We start from the raw sequence: 21,479 nt of genomic DNA, 5'->3' as shown, positions 1-21,479 counted from the left end.
TTTGATCACTGCTATTTGCGACCCATTTCCATAATGGGATTTGGTTTGACTCAGTTCCTTGTGCTCCAAAGCTCAGATATATGGCACATGTAGGCCTGGCCAGTATTTCTTTTGAGCCAGTGTCTGAGGCCTGTTATCAAGAAAAAAAGACTCATTACATGGCAGTCCTATAGCTCTCTTAATCCCATATCAGCTACATTGATGATTAAAAATATATATACATGTATATTTATTTTTCCTAGAAGGTTGGAAAGAGTGGTACCAGAAAAGTCAAGATGAGTTTGAAAATGTTGAGAGAAATTATGCTTGTGGCACGTTTGGAAAACGTCATCTGAGCAGAATCCATGTTTCTTCAAGACAAAGAATCCATAAGTACAACACACATGGAAAAAGTCTGACACAAAACTCAGGTTCAACCAAAAGCTGTCTGAGAAAAAATCCTGATAAATTCCATGGATATGAAGAATCCTATTTTCTTAAGCATCAAAGAGCTCACAGTATAGAAAAGAACTGTGTGTGTAATGAATGTGGAAAAGCTTTTCGTTGTAAATCACAGCTGATTGTCCATCTCAGAATTCACACGGGAGAGAGACCTTACGAATGCACCAAGTGTGAAAGGGCGTTTAGTGCCAAGTCAAACCTTAACGCTCATCAGAGAGTCCACACAGGAGAAAAGCCCTACTCCTGTAGTGACTGTGGGAAGGTATTCTCCTTCAGGTCACAGCTCATCGTCCATCAGGAAATTCACACAGGAGGGAAACCTTATGGCTGCAGTGAATGTGGGAAAGCCTACAGCTGGAAGTCACAGCTTATCTTACACCAGAGAAGCCACACAGGAGTGAAACCTTATGAATGTGGTGAGTGTGGGAAAGCCTTTAGTTTGAAGTCACCATTTGTTGTACACCAGAGGACTCACACAGGAGTGAAGCCTCATAAATGCAGTGAATGTGGGAAAGCTTTTAGGAGTAAGTCATACCTCCTGGTTCACATCAGAATGCACACAGGGGAGAAACCCTATCAGTGCAGCGATTGTGGGAAAGCCTTCAACATGAAGACACAACTTGTTGTTCACCAGGGAATCCACACGGGAAATAATCCTTATCAGTGCAGTGAATGTGGGAAAGCCTTTGGTAGGAAGGAACAACTTACCGCACATCTGAGAGCACATGCAGGTGAGAAGCCCTATGGGTGCACTGAGTGTGGGAAGGCTTTCAGCAGCAAATCATACCTTGTGATACATAGGAGAACGCACACAGGAGAAAGACCCTATGAATGTAGTTTCTGTGAGAGAGCCTTTTGTGGGAAATCCCAGCTCATCATACACCAGAGAACTCACTCAACAGAGAAGCCATATGAATGCAGCGAATGTGAGAAAGCCTATCCCAGGAAGGCGTCACTTCAGATACACCAGAAAACTCACTCAGGAGAGAAACCTTTTAAGTGTGGTGAATGTGGAAAGGCCTTCACTCAGAAGTCGTCCCTCAGTGAGCATCAGAGAGTTCACACTGGAGAAAAACCATGGAAATGCTCTGAATGTGGGAAATCTTTCTGTTGGAATTCAGGGCTTCGTATACATCGAAAAACTCACAAGTGAAACATTAGAAGGAAGTAGATGTTAAGAACTTTCTCACCGACATGGATCCTCAGGAGACTTTAGGCGATGATATAGATGGGATGCACAAGCAGGAAGTCCTAAAAACAGAGTTAGAGACCGTCCTATATGGAATGAAGGGGCAAAAGCTTTCAGAAATAAGTCCTATGAGTCTCTGTGGACGAGACCTGAGGGAATGAGGAGCAGTAACTATGAAATGAGGTAGCATCATTATAAAGGTAAAATCTGGAGAATTCATATCTAAAGCTTTCCAAATTTAATAAATCAGGAAAGCATTTTCCCATATGAAATGTGTTATGTGTGGAGAGTCACATTCCAGATTTGAAACTATGTTTTAGAGTGAAGAAAACCTCAACTTTAAATGGTAGATTTTTTTCATGATGGAGTATAAAGTTGTGTTTTATTTTAAAATGTAAATAAAGCAGCAGTCAGGAAAACAGCAAGAAACATATTCTCAAGGTTCTCAAACATATTTAGTGTGACTTTCCTGAGTAACTGAATAGCATTTTTAAAAATTTCAGTATTTTATTTTTTAATGTAACTTGTTACACATATATTTGGTAGTTTGTGGAATAACATTTCCTAATATTCTCCATATTAAATGCTAAGTATCAGTTTTGTCTCTTTATTTCTTAGCAACCAAAGTAATGTGGCTTTTAATAACGGGAAAGATACTATTCCCAAAATGAGTTTACTTATTTAGCAGTCTATGTAGTGGGTTTGACATTTATCAGAGGGCTGCTGTGTGAGAGAAATCGAAATGAATGTGGATTATATTTTAGCAGTTCAGAGTCTGTTCTTCACTGATGAGTAAGAGCACTCTGGTTTTCTCTGGAGGAGCACCTCTCTGATATGTGCATCTCTGGGTTGGTGTCTTTCAGGGCACCTGTTCTACCAGCCACAGGTGAGCATTATGCCCACTTCCAGGTCATGGTAGCCTCTTTCCTGGATTCTGAGTCTTTGGGTGTAGTATGAACCAGAGGTATCTGTGGCACTCACTCACTCTTGCCCAGAATTGAGGACCATCAATTCGCTCCTGCTGTATTGGTTTCCCAGAATAACTGGGTGCCATCCCTCTTTGAACCTGGTTTTCTGCCCTGTGTCCTTCCTCTCTTCAATAAAAATGGGTTTTTTGGTTTCTTTTGTTTCCTGCTAAAGTTTAGGAGAGTGAATTTCTATCTCCTATTACTGAAGGGTCTTTAACTGATAAATTGCTGCTGGGGAGTAGCAGATAAGTAACAAAAGAGGCTTTATTCCCGAGGCAAGAAGAAAATCAGATTCATGTCACATTCCAACATGGAAACTTCAGCCCATAGTATGAAGTAGCATTATTGCTTGTGTATACCAAGAACCTTGTGACCCCTGATGATAAGATTCTGGGAACACCAAAGGCTACTGCCATGGAAGGGTTTGTTTGTTTGTTTTAAAGTTTTTTTTAAGGATTTTATTTATTTATTCATAGAGATGCAGAGAGAGAGAGAGAGAGAGGCAGAGACACAGGCAGAGGGAGAAGCAGGCCCCATGCAGGGAGCCCGACGTGGGACTCGATCCAGGGTCTCCAGATCACGCCCCGGGCTGCAGGCGGCGCTAAACCGCTGCGCCACCGGGGCTGCCCGGGTTTTTAATTTATGAGTAAATCTGACATAGGAGATGGGATGGCTACTTCTGTTCACTCTTAAACCCAACAATGACAGATGTGAGGCTCTGAAATCTCATCCCAAGGAAAAGCATTAACTGTGACATTGCTAAATTCACATCTACTTCACATGCTTGCTAATCCTTTATATGAACATATATTGATCTAGAAAAAGTAGTTTGTTGACAGTTCATGTGGGGAGATCTGACAGAAGTCCGAACTCAACTGGGCAGACACCTGAGAAACTGCTGGATGCTCTTCACTCAGAAACACGTAGCTTAGGGGATCCCTGGGTGGCGCAGCGGTTTAGTGCCTGCCTTTGGCCCAGGGCGATCCTGGAGTCCCAGGATTGAGTTCCGCGTCAGGCTCCCTGCATGGAGCCTGCTTCTCCCTCTGCCTGTGTCTCTGCCTCTCTCTCTCTCTCTCTCTCTATCATGAATAAATAAATAAAATCTTAAAAAAAAAAAAACCACATGTAGCTTAGGTGTTGCCAGCTCTCAGGTCAAATACAACTTATTTGTATGGACAGAAGCCAAGAAGTCTTTATGTTTTTAAATGGTTGCAAAAAGATCAAAACTACCTCACCAATTGAGAATATTATTTGAGAGCAGCCCAGGTGGCTCAGCGGTTTAGTGTCACCTTCAGCCCAGGGCCTGATCCTGGAAACCCGGGGTCCAGTCCCACGTCGAGCTCCCTTCATGGCTCCTGCTTCTCTCCCTCTGCCTCTCTTCCTCTTCCTCTGCCTCTCTCTCTCTCTCTCTGTCTCTCATGAATTTAAAAAAATAAAAAATAAAAATCTTTAAAAAAATCCAAAGGTTTTTAAAAAATATATATTATTTGAACTTCAAATTTTAGCATCCGCCAATCAAGTTTTATTGGAACATAGGGGGACATTGTGTATTGTCTAGTGGCTTTTGCACTAACTACAATGACAGAGTTGTGGTCCTGCTGTTGCCCAGGAAATGTGCCACACCCTAATGTGGAGCCCCTTACCCTCTCTGAAAAAGTGGACCACGCCTTACAGGAGGCAGCTCATTCTGCCAACACCTCGGGGCTCATTACTACCAACTCTGTGCCCAAATTTCTTAGAAGGATCCCATTTATTGGGTGAGGTCTCACCCTAATTATCTCATTTTCACTTGATTATCTCTGTAAAGATCCTATTCCTAACTAACTTCACAGCCTGAGGTGCTGGGGGCTAGAATCCAATACATCCTTTTTGAACAGGTGTAATTAAACATCTAAGTTTGCCCCCTTGCACTCCCATCCATGTCCTTTCACATGCAAAATACACTCACCCCAGCCCAACAAGCCCAGAAGGCTTCATTCTTCCAAGCATCAGTTCCAAAATCCCAAAATATCATCTAAATCATAGGTGTATGAGATGGGTATGCTTCATCCTGGGGCAATATTCCTCTCCATTTGGGAATGTGTGAAACCAGACAGGTTACCTGCTTCCAAAATAGAATGATCAGACAGGCATAAAGTAGACTCTCCCATCCCAAAAGGGAGAAATCAGGACAAAGGGTTGTGAGTCTCAAGCAAGTCAAAACCTAAGGGCAAATTCCATTAGAGTTTAATAAGGCCTTGGCCAAATGCTCTGACTATGAGCCCACTGGGGGGTGGCCCTGCCCCTCATCCTGGATGGTAGACAAATCTCTGAAATTGAAAGGTGGCTTAACCCTCTGAGACCAAGGAGGTGGCTCTACCCTCGGGTTCATTCTTCCTTTCTCTTTAGGGTTGGCCTGTATGCACATCTGAGTTCTGCTGGCCTATTTCCTGCCTGTAGAATCCTGGACATCCAAAGACTTGTCTGTCCCCTCCAGTCCAAGTTGGTAGCATTTCTGCCGAGATGGTTGACACCTAATCTCTTTTTCTGTCCAGAGCATGCTTTTTCACTTTTTGTAATATGGATAATCTGAGAGTCTTCCAAGTTTTCAAAATCTAGTTCCTTTATACTTAACAATTCATTTTTCAGTTTATCTCTCTGCCCTCTCATATATTGTACTGTTAGCAGCAAGAAGTCAGGCCATGCCTTCAGCACTGCTTGAAATCTGTTCAGCTGAACATTCCAGTTCATTATAAGTTTTTTTTACAATAAAACACAGTTTAGCCAAGTTTTCTGTCACTTTATTGCAAAAATCATGTTTTCCTCCAGTTTTCAATAACCTGTTGTTCACTTCTCTCTGACACCTCATCAGAAGTACCTCTGAAGCATTTCTACCAACAGTATCTTCAGGGCAAGCCAGGCTTTCATATCAGGTGCCTCAAAACTCCCATCCTCTACCACATCCAAACCCTCTTCCACACTTTTAGGTATTTGCTACAGCAGCACCCTATTTTCCAGTACAGAAATCCTTATTCGTTTGCTAGGCTGCCATTACAAAGTACTCCAAAATTAGTGTTTTAAATAACAGCTGCTTACTGTATTACAGTTGCAGAGGCCAGAAGTCTGACATCACGGCACCAGCAGACTTGGTTCTCTCTCAGGTCGCTCACTCTCTTTGACTTGTAGATGTTCATCCCTTTGTCTCCACATTTTCTCTCACTGTGTGTCTATATTTGTGTCCAATTTCCCCTGCCCTTTCATTAAAGATTTTATTTATTTGAGGGAGTGGGCATATACAAGTTGTTAGGGGCCAAGTGAGAAGGAGAAGCAGAGTCCCCAATGAGCAGGGAGCTCAACATGAGGCTTGATCCCAGGACCCCGAGATCATGACTCAAGCTGAAGACAGATGCTTCACTGACTGAGCCACTCAGGTGCCGTGAAATTTTTGTAAGGATACCAGTCATACAGGCTTACGGCCCATCCCAATAACCTCACTTAAACGTGATTATCTCCATAGACTCTATCTCTAAATAAGGTCCCATCCTGGGGTGTGTGGGTTGGGATCCCAACATCTCTCATGCAAGGATACAATCAGCCCATAACAACAAGGAAATAGCTTGAACACTATAATCCTTGACCTAACACACCTCTATGGAGCACTCCACCCAACTATGGCAGAATGTACATGTTTTCAAGTGTGCAGGGAATATACAGTGTAGACCAAGGGACAGGTCACAGAACAGACGTCAAAAATTTAATGATGGGGTCTTGTCAAAAGGATACTGCAGCCAGCTTAACACTGGCCAAATCTGGAATAGAGCATCCAAATAAATAATGGTAGTAGGTTATTACCAAAATAATAAAATAAGTCCATGGATCCATATTGATATAAATATGTAAATATATAAACAAAGAGAAGGGAAAATTCTTCTTCAAAGTAAAATATCACTTAATACATAAGAAAAATCACCACTTGGTAGCCAGCACAGTAATACTTGTGTTAGGCAAGAATCATCCATGAATGCTAAAATTAGGTGGGTGAAAGGGTTATAAAGGAATATTTAATTAATCTTAAAACATCTTCCCATGAGATACTTATTAATTACAATTGGGAAAATAACTTTACAAAAGAGAAATATGGCATTTACCACCTTAATTAAGCAATCAAAATTATTGCTATTATAGGTACAAATAAATACGGAATTCTCAATAGGATCTCTGAGAAAGACACATCACTTCTTTAGTATTCCTGCCAAAAATGCATAACCTGAATCTAAATCAGGACACATGAATCTAGCAAACCCAGGTTGAGAACCATTCAGCATGAAAACGGCACTTTTAAAAAATGTTGAGGTCTGCTTCTCCCTCTGCTTATGTCTCTGCCTCTCTCTCTCTCTCTCTCTCTCTCTGTGTGACTATCATAAATAAATAAAAATTTAAAAAAAAATGTTGAGGTCATGAGAGACCAAAAGGCTGGTCCAGTTTAAAGGTAACTAAACAGGGGTGCCTGGTTGCTCAGAGCCCCATGTGTGTAGTAGAGTTTACCTAAAATAATTAATTAATTAATTAATTAATTAATCTTTAATTTAGAGGTAACTAAAGATACATAAAATTGGATGCTGAATCCAAGTTTTGCTTCTTGGACTTTATTAGCACTACTGATGGAACTTGAATAAGTTCTGTGTATTTGATAAAAGTATTGCATGTAGGTTCACTTCCTCAATTTGATAACTTACTATGGTTAGATAATAGCATAAGCTTCTTAGAGATATTCTCTGCAGTGTGCGGAGCATAGAGGAGTTATGTCTGCAACTCATGCTTCTACCTTTCAAGAGAAGTATGTTCTTTTATAGAGAAAGCAGACATGGTAAAATGTCAACATCTGGGGAATATAGGTAAAGTGTATTTAGGAATCTTACTATTCTGTAAATTCTGTAATTCTGTGATTTTTTTCGACTTTTCACTAGTTTCAAATCATTTCTAAATAGTTAAATGAAAAATTATTTTAGCAAGGTCATCAGATATCAGGTCAATATATTCAAATTAATTCTTTTTCTACATACCAGAAAAACTTTGTGAAATGAGATTTAACAAAATGAATCCATTTTCAAAAGAATGAAAATACAAAAAAAATTGTGGTATGGGAACTGTTCAGTATCATGATATGGGTTGTTGATACATGAGCCTACACATATGATAAAAGAATAAAATGTTTAATACATGAACAGTGTAAATGAAACAAATCTTAAGGATTGTGGACTGTACTGCGATGTACTGTAGTTTTGCAAAACGTTAACATTGGGGTAAACTGGGCAAAGTATAAGGATCTCTATTATTCTTTACACTACAGGTGAAATTTACAATTCTCTCAATAGAAGTTTCAATTAAAACAAGAAATCTAACAGAGATGTAAAAGGGGAATGAATAAACTATTATAATAGTAAATGGGATATTATGTATTATGACATAAACTACAGCTGAATAAACCATATGTTCAAGCCCTAGATATATAATACTGTTGAAGGTAAAAATCAAGTGAAATTACATATTATTTAGGCAGGCATGTATCTGTGATAAAATGATGAAACAGAAAAAGCAAGAGAACAATAACCAGAATATTCAGGATGGCATCTGCGTCTGTGGAGGAGCAGCAAATAAAGGCTGCAAATTACTTGTAATTTCCTGTTTAATTTCCTATTTCTCAGACTGGGTGACAGATTTTCGAACATTCATGAGAAAGTACTTGTAACTAATGTGAGATGAAAAGAGGACATAAATACAATTTAGAAGGGGATCCCTGGGTGGCTCAGTGGTTTAGCACCTGCCTTTGGCCCAGGGCGCGGTCCTGGAGTCCTGGGATCGAGTCCTGCGTCAGGCTCCTGGCATGGAGCCTGCTTCTCCCTCCTCTGTGTCTCTGCCTCTCTCTCTCTATGTCTATCATAAATAATAAATAAATATATATTAAAGATATAATTTAGAATTTTAAAAATTATAGGAGAATAAGGATAACCATGTACCACTAAATATGAAAGATTAGATAAAATTTCTCAATTTTCTTGCAAGTTATACATGACCAAAATAGACCAAAGAGAAAAAGCAAGACTGAATAAATCAGTAACAAATATGGAAATTGAATTGTAGTCCAAAATTTCCCTTGATGGAATTGTAGCAAGCTTGGATTATTGAACAGTAAAATTTTGCCAAACATTAAAGAACTTGCTCATCATTATGTTATACAAGCAGTGTTATAAAATTTTAAAAGGATAGATTACTCCCAAATTCATTTTATAATCCTAGTAAAAACTTCATACAAAAACTGGCTAGAGACTATAGAAAAATAATAATTATAGGCTAATCTAATAGATGAAAATTTTCTTGGTAAAATGGAATCCAGGTTTCTTTCCCCACATATTTGTGTATGTCTGTCTAGGTTGAACTATATGAAATTGATGTAGGAACAAGTTAGGGGTAGATGGGGCTAGGCAGGGAAAGATAAAGGAAAGGGCCAAAGTCAGGTGCCTAGCAATCTGTGGGCTCCCATAAACCCCAAGGACACGGAAAGGCCCAGAGTCAGGATTCTACCCATCCCAAGAAAACAGAGATATAGCAGCAGAAACAGAAAAAAACAAAACAAAACCAAACCCTGGCTTCCTAGCTCCTAGCTCCAAAATGTTAGGGAGTATCTCCCTTTGATGGTTACTAAGAAACTCACCAGACCACAAAGACATAAGTGTTATCAATAGTTCTGGCTCAAACCAAGACTGCACAAGAATCTCAAGGCCACAAGCTTCCTAGTCAGTTCTCAATAAAAGACTACCACTAAAAGCCCTCAGTGTCGATCCTGTCAGGACCCCTCTCACTTCTGAGAGCTTTCTATCTTTGCTTAATAAACTTCTATCTCTTTACTCACTCTATTGTTCGTGAGATTCATTCTTTAACTTTGTGAGACAAGAATCTAGCTCTCCCGTATCAAAATTACTCATAATTGGCCATTTTTGACATATGTGGTGGGGTTTGCTGTCCTTTTTTTTTTTTTTTTTATGATAGTCACACACACACACACACACACAGAGAGAGAGGCAGAGACACAGGCAGAGGGAGAAGCAGGCTCCATGCACCGGGAGCCCGACATGGGATTCGATTCCGGGTCTCCAGCATCGCGCCCTGGGTCAAAGGCAGGTGCCAAACCACTGCGCCACCCAGGGATCCCTGGGTTTTGCTTTCCAAAGATGGCTGTAGCCAAGAGCCAGCCCCTCCTCACCTCCTCTTCCACATTGTGGCTGTACACTCTTCCCACTGAAGGTCCTGTTTGCTAGTGGTCACTGGAAGCAGCAGAATGTGGTGAAGGGCTGCTGCATGCTCTCCTCTACACGTGCGCACACCCACACAGACACACAGGCACACACAGATGCACACACAGAGACACACATGCACAAACACACACAAAGAGATGCACACACACACAGGCACAAATACCCACACACAGGCACACACAGATGCACACACAGAGACACACATGCACAAACACACACAAAGAGATGCACACACAGACACACAGGCACAAATACCCACACACAGGCACAAACACCACAAAGGCCATGCAGCTTCTGCTGCCCTAGCTGGAACACTTGCTGCCATGTGGCCAGTCTCTCAGGCTGTGGTGCTGGGGAGGCGCCTACATAGGTTCTGAGGCTACAGGAAGAGAAAGAGATGCCCGTCCAGCCCCCATATGCTCCAGTGCCATCTTCCCAGCTGCACCCACCAGCCAAACAACATTACATGAGACACCCTGAACCAGAACTGCCCAGCCAAACCTGAAAGCCTGACCCAAGAGAACCATGAGAGAGACTCATTTTTGTTGTTATGTATGCTCAGGTTTTTGTGGTGACGTTTTAGGAAGCAGTTGTGATCAGAATAGAAATTTGGCCTGGGAGTGGGGTCCTACTAGCTTTGGCACTGGGCAGTGTGCTGAATCTGGAAGATTCCTTTTTTTTTTTTTTTAAAGATTTTATTTATTTATTCATGATAGTCACACAGAGAGAGACACAGAGGCAGAGACACAGGCAGAGGGAGAAGCAGGCTCCACGCAGGGAGCCCGACGTGGGACTCGATCCCGGGTCTCCAGGACCGCGCCCCAGGCCAAAGGCAGGCGCCAAACCGCTGCGCCACCCAGGGATCCCATGAATCTGGAAGATTCCTGAGGAAACTATTGGTGAAAACCTGAAGGGCTCTTGGAAAGGGTATTAGAAGAACCTAGAGGTCATCAAAGAGATTGTTGGTGAGAGCTGGACAGAACACGAGAAAAGTGTTACATGGGGAAAGGAGGTAAAGGCAGACAAGTTATCAATGTTGCCATCTAATGTAAATGAAAGATAAAAAAAACCTACCTAATGCCCTCAAAGGAAATAACCCAGTTTTCCAGGCACAGTGCTTGGGTTCAACCTGGTTTTTTCTCACTACTTTTAATAAAATTTGAGAGCAGAGAGAGGAACTAAAAACAGAACAATTCTTCCTCAGAAGAGCTGTTAAGTGGCCCAGTCTTTCTGCTAGTAAAGTGTCTCCAAACTAAGAAATGCCCTCACGGACTATAAAACCCTTAGGTAAGATTTCAGAGAGATTTAAGGGGTACCTCATGAACCCCTCCAGACAAAAAAAAAATGCTTTCTGAGGACTTCAGGGGCTGCCTCTGTGGACCCTCAAACAACAGATCTTCTAAGTCAGGCTGTGGCCTCACAGCAGGCTCCCTGCCCACAGCAGAGGCAACCTTATCTCTAAGAGACTTGGGGGGATGTGGCTTTTGTCTAATTGTTACATAAAAAGCCCACAGGGATCCCTGGGTGGCGCAGCGGTTTGGCGCCTGCCTTTGGCCCAGGGCGCGATCCTGGAGACCCGGGATCGAATCCCACATCGGGCTCCCGGTGCATGGAGCCTGCTTCTCCCTCTGCCTGTGTCTCTGCCTCTCTCTCTCTCTGTGACTATCATGAATAAATAAATAAAATCTTTAAAAAAAAAAAAAAAAAAGCCCACAAAGTTTTCCCCTGCAACAACACTTATATAATTACCAAACTCCTCCTCCGCCCAGGCGCCCCTGGGGGAGAATAATTTTGAAGAAAATTTCATACAACCTTAATTCCCAAGAATATTTTCCATCACTTGAAGTTGGAGACATGCTAATTATAGAGTTAACATGAGTGTTGGGAGTGCTTAATAAAAAAAGAAAAAGGTGGGGATCCCTGGGTGGCGCAGCGGTTTGGCGCCTGCCTTTGGCCCAGGGCGCGATCCTGGAGACCCGGGATCGAATCCCACGTCAGGCTCCCGGTGCATGGAGCCTGCTTCTCCCTCTGCCTGTGTCTCTGCCTCGCTCTCTGTGTGACTATCACAAATAAATAAAAATTAAAAAAAAAAAAAAAAAGAAAAAGGTGAAATTGCAAAGTGCGTAGAAAGAAAAACCCAGGACAAAAATTTATATGTCTCAGTGTAGTGTTTACAGTAAAAAATGAAAAAAAAAGCTAAGTGTAAACTGAAAAACAGTATAAACACACACACACACACTACAGGGTTTTGAACAGTGATAAAACTTGGACTGAAAAGGACCAAACTACAAACTAAAAAGAGATCTTTGGACTCAACTTTTTGGAGGAGCGAGGCTGAGGTCACTTGCAAACAGGATCACTTCCTATGAGTAAGGAAAGATGATGACTCAGATGGCAGAACCAAGATCCAAAAGGTGCTGCCAAGAGCTAGGAAGAACCCCAAGAGAACAGGACCAGTTGGTACCTGGTAACATGCATGCAGTGGGATTTAGGAATTTCTATGGACCAGTGACTGCTGTGTGGGGATCCTCTTGTCTCCAGCGCTGAACAGGAGTATCCGTAGCAGTTTTCCTGTGTGTGGCCCACGGTTGTATTTTGGGTGAAAAGATGGAAATACTCTCATTTAACCTTAATTTCCTTAGGTGTGCATCTCCAAATACAGCCACACTGGAGTTAGGATTTCAACAAAGGAATTTTGGAAGCACACAAATATTCAGTCCATAGCACATTTATTAGCCAGTAAGAAAATACACCAGGGAAAGAAAACTCATGTTCATAATATCAATAGGAATGATAAGCCTTTTAGGAATACCTCTGATACGAGGTTGGAAACTATCTAGGAATAGGTCTCTTAACTTACATAAACGGGGCAACTGGGTGGCTCTGTTGGTTAAGCACTGGACTCTTGATTTCAGCTCAGGTCATGATCTCAGGGTCCTTGGATGGAGTCCTGCGTCGGGCTCCGTGCTCAACAGGGAGTCTGCTTCTCCCTCTCCCTACACTCTCTTTCTCTCTCTCAAATAAATAAAATCTTTTTTAAAAATTAAAAAACCATAAAATCTTAATTTTTTAAAAAATTGAAAAGTTCAAAGATATACTACATTGATGGAGTAAATGTAATAAAATACTAATATTTACAAAATATACATTTAATATAATTCCAGTCAAAACAATAAAAGCATTTTCTTTCTTGAAACGAGACAGATCTTAACATGAAAAAGAAAGTTTACAGGTCTCAAACTGTCCAAGACAATCATGAACAAGCACAGTTAGAAGAGCTTTCCCTTCTACAAGAGGTTTCTATTTCAGCTAGAATAACAAAACAATGATATTCATACAGTGATAGACTAAAGGTGATGGAACAGAAAGTATCCCAGAAAGAATACCTGGACACATGGAAATTTAGGATATAAAAGAAATAAATTCATACATATTGAAGAAAGAATGGGAGATTTGATACTTGGCAGTATGGGCTGGATTGTGTCCCCGCCTCCAAACTCCTGAAGTCCTAACCCCAGCACCTTAGGAAGTGGCTGTATTTGAAACAGTGGCTTTAAAGAGAAAATGAAGGTAAAATAGAGTTATAGAGATGACCTCAATCTGAAACGACTGGTGTCCTTATAAGAGAAGGAGATTAGGACACAGACGCACACAGAGGAATGACCATGTGAGGAAATAGCCACCTACAAGCCAAGGAGAGAGTCCCTGGAAGAAACCACATATGCCAACACCTTGATCTCACACTTATCATGTTCAAAATGTTGACAAAACAAATTTGTTTACCCCACCCAGTCTGTGGTACTTTGTTATGGCAGTCCTAATGTTCCCAGTGCAGGAGTTGGCACTGTGTGAATGGAGGTCTGGTTCCTGGATTCCCCATGGAAGATTTACATGAGGATCTTCTCATAGATAAAGACAGCCCAATGGCGGGAAGTACCAGGCCCCAAGCAGCGTAGACAGTACTGTCCCCGGAAGGGAGAGCAGGCAGGTCCAGAGGGCAGCTGAACCAGGGTCAGGACTGTCTTTTCATGTTTTGTGTAGGACATGAAGATTTTGGTTCTACAGGGTTCTAGGTCATCCTCCCCCGCAGGGGAGGCAAGGTGGAGGAGCTGAAGCCACCTTGCATAGGTATTATAACAACTGTAGCGGTCATCCTGGGGGCAGAAGTAGAAGAGGAGAGCACAAGTTTGTAACTGTGGCTCTCTGTCTGCCAGCCCCAGGGCATTAGAAGGCACAAGGCCAAGATGTTGAAAACCACAAGATCAGGAAGCTGTGCCCTCAGCCTTCTACTGTGTGACCTGTTTATCACCCCCCCCCCCCCGCCCCCCGTCTGCCTACTCTATCCTAGCAAACCAGTATACTTGGGATTAGGAAATTAGCTTCCCATTTGGAAACAAAATGAGATTAGATCAATACTTCACACTATATGCATACACACAACTCCAGAAAGATTAAAACTTAAATGTCAAAGCAAAATGCTAATGTATTATTAGACAATAATACAAGGAAATATTTTACGATACCAAGATGGAGAAAGATGTCTTTTTTTTTCTCTTTCAAGAGAAAGGTTTCTTAACAAAACACCTAAGAAAACCATAAACGAAAATCTAGATATATTTTATAATGCCAAAACTAAAATCTGGGGCGCCTAGTGGCTCAGACAGTGAAGCATCGGCCTCTGGCTCAGGTCATGATCCCAGAGTCCTGAGATCCAGCCCCTTGTCAGGTTCCCTGATCAGTGGGGGCTCTGCTTCTCCCTCTGCAGCTCCCCCTGCTGTTCCCTCCGCTCATTCTCACTCTCTCTCTCTCCCTCAAATGAATAAATAAAATCTTTCTTCTTCTTTTTTTTAATTTTTATTGATTTATGAGAATAAATAAAATCTTTAAAGAAAAAAACTAAACTAAAATCTAAGGGACCAACATTTTTAGTTTTATTTATTTCAAAAGACGTTTAAAAATTTTATTTGAGGGGCAGCCTGGGTGGCTCAGCGGTTTGGTGCCTGCCTTCAGCCCAGGGTGTGATCCTGGAGACCCAGGATCAAGTCCCACGTTGAGCTCCTTGCATGGAGCCTGCTTCTCCCTCTGCCTATATCTCTGCCTCTCTCTCTCTCATGAATAAATAAATAAAATATTTAAAAAAAAAAAAAAAATTTTATTTGAGAGAGAGAGAGAGAGAGAGCATGAGTGGGAGGGGGGTAGAGGGAGAAGCAGGCTCCCCGCTGAGCAGGGAGCTCTATATTGGGCTGGATCCCAGAACCCTGAGATCATGACCTGAGCCGAGGGCAAACACTCAACCAACTAAGCCACCCTGGACCAATATTTTTATAAACAAAGTTCATAGACAAGGAATAAACAAAAAAATTAAAACATGCTGTGTATTGTGGATTAGTAAATAATATACATTCAACTCCATGAATTTAGTAGAAAAAGTTAACCTGACAGAAAAATAAGCAAAGGATAATTGACAATCTATGAAATAAAACCCCACTCATGGGAAATATATATACTTCAGCAGTAATCACCAAAATACATTACCAATATGTTCTGCATTTCAAATACTACTCCAATTTTTAAAATCCCAGTCTCAGGTATCCATATCCTGTCATGAAGTCCTCCTGATGTTCCAATATTAAGCAGCACACCAGCTTTATAATTAATGTCTATATTTTAAATGTTAAATCAGCAAATGATTTTTTTTTCCTAATTTGTTATTTTTAAAAGCTCTAGAATGCATTTCTAGGTCTAAAATGTTTCATTCCGGATGCCTGGGTGGCTCAGTGGTTGAGCATCTGCCTTCCCTTCAGGTCATGATCCCGGGGTCATGGGATCGAGTCCTTTATCAGGCTCCTCACAGGGAACGTGCTTCTCCCTCTGCTTGTGTCTCTCATGAATAAATAAATAAAATCTTAAAAATAAGGAATAAAATGTTTCATCTTATTGAGGTGATTATATTTTCCCTTTGACTTACTGATGGGGAATATTAACCAATATCCCGAGGTATCACCAGCTCCTCTGTTGATAATTTCTTAGGATTTCAGGGCTGGTCGTCATGATCAGGTTTTGTCTGAGTCAAACCATGTCGATTTGGGTCTTTATCTAACATTCCTCCTCCTATTTCCTCTGGAAGTTTTATATGTAAGAACTTTCCAATCATTCGATGTTCGGAAGAATTCCCTGGAAACCCAGTGATAGCTGGTTTTTGCAGAGTCTCTGGAATTGTCTTTGTTTGTATCCATGAGGTGGTTTTCTGCTCACTTGAGTCAAACCTGACACTTGCACTCCGGGGAATTCAGCCGTTCTCACGTTTTCCTGCTAACTCCGATCGACTTAACGTAAATGGACCAATATTGTTTGTATTTCCTCAACTGAATTCATAAACCTGTTGTCTTTTCTTTATTTCTTCCTTTTTATCACGTACTGGTGGGTCCGGGGTCCTGGTCGGGGCAATCCTAACACCCCACCCCTCCCCACCCCGCGTTTCCCGCAGGCGCGCGTCCCCGCCCCCGCTCCCGGGCGGGCGAGGTCCTAGAGACCCCCGCTCCTCGGACGCCGGGACGCCTGCGTGCCGCGAAGCCTTCTGGGAAATGTAGTTCGAAGGCGGCTTCCTGGTGTGAAACTGAGCCCCCGAAAAAAGAAAAAAGAAGACGGCAACAACAAAGGCGTCTTTCTCTCGCGCACGCGTACTCGCAGCGGCACGGCCACTGACGCCCTCGGGTTGCGCCCTTCTTTGTCCTTCGCCTCCAAGCGAGAGGCGAGTGTGGGCGTTCCGCGCGCGTGCCCGCGTGCCCGTGCGCGCCCCCCCGGCTCCGCCGCAGTCGGATCCGGATTCCGCGGACCCCCAGGCAGCGCACGGAGGCCGGTGGACCTGGAGGCCGTGAGGGCGGGGGCCGCTGGGCCGGGTCACGTGTCTTCTGGGCCTGCGCGGCCGACGGCGGAGGCCTGGGGTGGGTCCCGGCGTTGCTGCGAGTTCGGGGTCGGGTTTCCCCCGGGCGGGCGGTTGGGGGGCGTGCGGGGGTCTCGGGGGGGCGGGGTGTCGGCGCGGGTCCGGGAGGCCCTTCCCCCTGCCCCCCAGTCCCGAGGCCTCTGGGCCCCGCTCCGGGCTGTGGCGGTCGTGGGGGGGCGGTGCGTAGGGGCCGCGGGTCGGCCTTGGGGGCCCCTTCCCTGCGGCCCCCTGCGGCCCGGCCGCCCTGTCGCCACCGTGGGTGTTAGCGGCGTGTGCGGCCGCGGCTGCTCTGGGCAGAGGTCCTGCTCTGGTTTGGGTCGTCTCCTCCCCACCCCACGTGGACGCCCCACTCAACGATTTCGGGGTCTCGGGTTCATCGCCTGGAAGTGAGGGCGTGAAGACAAAGGATTTTCTTTTCCCCCCCGGTTCTTCTGATGTTTCTTGTCATTAAAACATTTATTACATAATTACTGTTTACTTTGGTTCAGCTAGGTGTGGTGGACTGAAATCCGCTTGCCTGCTGTGTTCTTGGGTTAAGGACTTTAACACTATATATACATATATATATATATATATATATATATATATATATATATTTTTTTTTTTTTTAAAGATTTATTTGAGGGAGAGAGCATAAGCAGGAGGAGGGAAGAGAAGGGAAGGCAGAGGGAAAAGCAGGGAGCTGAGGCAGGGCTGGATCCCAGGATCTCAAGATCATGACCTGAGCCACCCAGGTGTCTCCTTTTTTTTTTTTTTGTCTCCTCTTTTTTATAAAGTTAAAACCTGTTCACTGCAGTCAGTTTAGAGCAACTTGGTAAATAGACTCCAATGAAAATCTTTCATGGTCTGTCACCAGGAGCTAGTTACTGTTAACATTGGTCCATTTTTTGTAGTCGCTTTATAGTTTTAGTACACCTTATATTTCCTTAAAAAAGCAAAATTGGAGTATGCTGCTTAAAGCCATTATGATGTATCATATATATCTTTCCTTACAGTGGACTATATTTTGTTCTTGCAGGGAGTTTTTCAGCTGCCACTAAGAACATATTTTTCTTTTGTTTTGTTTGTCTTTTTGGTTTGTTTTTAAGTAGGCTCCACACCCAGTGTGGAGACAAGGGTGGGTCTTGAACTCACCCCCCTGAGATTGAGACCTGAGCAAAGATCAGGAGTCCGGCACTTATCCAACTGAACCACCCAGGCACCTTCTTCCTTTGTCTTTATTCCTAGTCTGCTATGGTGCTGATATTTGTGGACAGGGGATTGGATGGCACCACTACTGAAACTTAAACAGAGGCTCTGGAGGCCTTTGCCCACTCCTGTGGAGGGGCTGTGACTGCAGATCTCCAGGGACACTAAATGAGACCGGTGGCCCAGAAGTGCCATTTCATAGGGGTGTCATCGATGTTGGGCAAGTTGCTGAACCTCTGTGCCTTATCACTTCATCATGGGTGCCCGATGCATTAAGACAATATGATGATGAATATGTTATAGTAAGGAAGTAAATGTTACTTTTTGTTATCCTCTACCTTTCCCCTGAAATTCCTTTGGAACTTGATGCTGCGTAGAACTACGGGAGGATGATGAAGGTTGCCCCTTTGTGCTGAAGACAAATGGGAGAGCAGTCACAGAAGTTGCCAAGGTAGGCAGAGCAGTCGGGTTAGATTGGGCCCATCCTACTTTGAGGAGCTTAGGCTTCATTTGCTGAGCAGACACGTGGAAGATAACCTCAAAACTTTTAACTTTCAAAGCCAACCTTCAAAAACACATTTGTTTAAATTAGAATAAGATTGAGTCAACATTTTTCTGAATAACAAATATTCGAAATCCTACCACACTGATGGTTTGTCATACCTTGTTCACCTGAAATTCTCAATTCTATGTGATTTCTGTAGTAAGTCTACATCTTTTTTTTTTAGCTCCTTGGAGAGGGAATCAGGGAGGGACAAAGGTAGGGGGGGGAGAGAGTCTCAGGCAGACTAGACTCCCTGCCGAGGACAGAGCCCAACTCAGGGCTCGATTCTGATTCCAGGGGATCCTGAGATCACAAACTGAGCCTAGACTCAGAGTCAGATGCTCAACTGACAGAGCCCCCAGGTGCCCCATGAGTACACATCATTTTAACATGACAGGAGTTTTCTACTCTTGGTAAGTTCTCATTGAAACCCAAGTAAACTTCACTGAATAGTCTGACAACAATTCCACAGGAAATACTAAAGTCACTTTGTGAATTTGGCTGTCTGCCTAAGGAAATGGCTTGAATGATAAGCATCATTTTATTTGTCACAATGCCAGAATTTTTATTATGTGAAATGAAGTGAAAGCAGATATAATGCAAAGCAAATGACATTTGTTGTAGGTATAATTTACTGGTTTGTGGTGTGTGTGTGTTTGGGGGTGAGGGGATAAATCTTAAAAAAAGAAATAACAAAATAATGAACTACTTTTGTGTAATGTGTGAGATACAAAACTAGCTTTATTTTCCTTTAGGTATTAATCATTTCTGTTCATTAAAAAATCCAGTTTTACTTGTGACTTTGAAATGCCATATTTATTGCATACTAAATTTTACTTATTTTATGGAGACGGTGTCAAATGTGTTTTTAATTATTTGATTTTATAATACATGTTACTGTTACATGAATGTGTACACCTTGATTATTTTATATTTCTTTTAAAGATTTATTTATTTGGGAGTGCCGTGCGAGTTGGGGGGAGGGGAAGAGGGAGAGAATCTTTAAGTAGACTCCTCACTGGGCTGAGATCATGACCTGAGCCAAAATAAAGAGTCCGTTTAACCAACTGAGTCACCCAGGCACCGCAGTTATTTTGTATTTCTAAAGTGTCAAAGCTATTCTTGAAACTTTTTTTTTCCAGATGAATCTTAGAATTGCTTATTAAAGAAGCATACCTTTTCCAGGTATGATTGCAGTAGACTTAAAGATATAAATCATTTGGGGCTAACTTACTTCCACTGTGAAGTCTTCATATCCCTGAGCAAGACCAGATTATACATTTATGAAGCCTATTTTTGTAGTCCCTGTTGGTGGTTTTAGTTTGTTTCATATGGGTCTTACATGCCTCTTGTCCACTTATATTCCTGCGTAATTTCTATGTTTTTTTCTTTTAGAGTAGATTTTATTTTCTACCTTTTAATTGTTTTATATGAAGATGCTGTGGATATCAGAGAAGTATATTTATTGACTTGGAAAGATGCTCTTTGCACAGTAGGGGGAAAAAAGAAACCAAGTGGTTTTAAAAATACTTATATTTTTGTTAAAATTATCCAAATGGGGGATGCCTGGGTGGCTCAGTGGTTGAGCGTCTGCCTTCAGCTCAGGGCATGATCCCAGAGTCCTGGGATCGAGTCCCACATCAGGGTCTTTGCAGGAAGCCTGCTTCTCCCTCTACCTATGTCTCTGCCTCTCTGTGTATGTGTCTCTAATGGATAATAAAGTCTTTAAAAAAAAGTATATCTAAATGGTTTTCCCATCTCCTAAGAAAGATTGTGGTGTGGTGATAGAGGTAATAGTTGTTCCTTATTTATTTATTTATTTTTAAAGATGTTCTTTATTTATTCATGAGAGACACACAGAGAGAGGCAGAGACACAGTCAGAGGGAGAATCAGGCTCCCTGTGGGTAGCCTGATGCAGGACTTGGTTCCAGGACCGTAGGATCATGACCTGAGCCAAAAGTGGACCCTCAGCCACTGAGCCACCCAGGCACCCCTTATTTCTTATGTAGCTTGAATACATTTCTGAATTTTGCCATCATTTTTCACTGTTGCAATAATGATTATAGCTAAAACTTGTGTAGTGCTCATGTATGTCAGCTCCTGTATTAAGATGCATGTATTTTCACTATTAAAGATGTAAAGACATTGTCATTTCTTGTTCTGAGCTGGTGCTGAAGTTTGAATCATGACATGAAAGGGAAGAGCTTTCTTTTTAACTACTGTCCTTTGGTATGATTTGGGGACAGCAGGCCGTTCATCATTTGTGTTTCTGTGGAAATACGGTGACTGAATGTGTGCACGGATATAAGAGCTAATTCGAGGATGTATGGTGTGTGTCTGCGTAAGTACACACACCACATGATTTTAGTAGTAAGTGCCTCGAATGTAGCAAGAAAGAAAAACAGTATTCCCGTTCTGCTCCCAAATACCTATGTAGTCAGGGGCACACTGAGTCACTCTAAAGACTTCTGCTTGCTTTGAGTAAGGTGGGGATTATGTTAAATGCCCCCTGGGTTCTCTGTGAGGGTCAATTTATAAAGTGCTTAGTATTTTCCCTTAATTAGAGAAAGCATTCATATCTTAGCTGTTATTACAAGGAATAATCTTTTCCTTTTATTATTTCATATATTCCTCAGAATCTCACTGATAAATGGACCCAAAGGTCCACTTTATCCTCACAATTTTAGCAAGTGAAAAAAGGAGGCTTAAAAGCCAAGAAAGGAGCATGAGTATGGAGTGCCATTACAGTGATTAAAGCATAATTTTCCTGAAATCCACAACTGCTCTGTGTCCAACAATATATCTTTAAACACATAATCCAAATATCAACAGGATTAACAAGGTAACATTTACCAATTTATAATCTTATTGGGAGATTTTAACATATTTCCATCAGAAATTGATTGAGCTGGC

General features: G+C 42.2%; 1 protein-coding gene across 13 annotated transcripts in view; it reads left to right on the top strand.

Annotated features, from left to right (window-relative positions):
* Positions 1-21,479, top strand: part of LOC112676369 (zinc finger protein 84) — a 56,904-nt gene that overhangs the window by 14,931 nt on the left and 20,494 nt on the right. For 7 of the 13 annotated variants that reach the window (XM_025473424.3, XM_025473422.3, XM_025473428.3 and 4 more), the window contains one exon: positions 18,399-18,472. In XM_025473424.3, coding sequence (XP_025329209.1) covers positions 18,399-18,472 — 74 coding nt within the window. Of the gene's footprint in view, positions 1-16,711; positions 16,835-18,398; positions 18,473-18,862; positions 18,979-21,202; positions 21,409-21,479 lie in introns of those variants that run through there. The other 6 variants (XM_035706580.2, XM_035706577.2, XM_035706576.2 and 3 more) reach the window with 5 other exon arrangements.

This window comes from Canis lupus, chromosome 26 (genome assembly GCF_003254725.2).
Source record: "Canis lupus dingo isolate Sandy chromosome 26, ASM325472v2, whole genome shotgun sequence".
NCBI lineage: Eukaryota > Metazoa > Chordata > Mammalia > Carnivora > Canidae > Canis > Canis lupus.
Note: the sequence above shows the minus strand (reverse complement) of the source record. Positions and strands in the feature narration are given on the sequence as shown.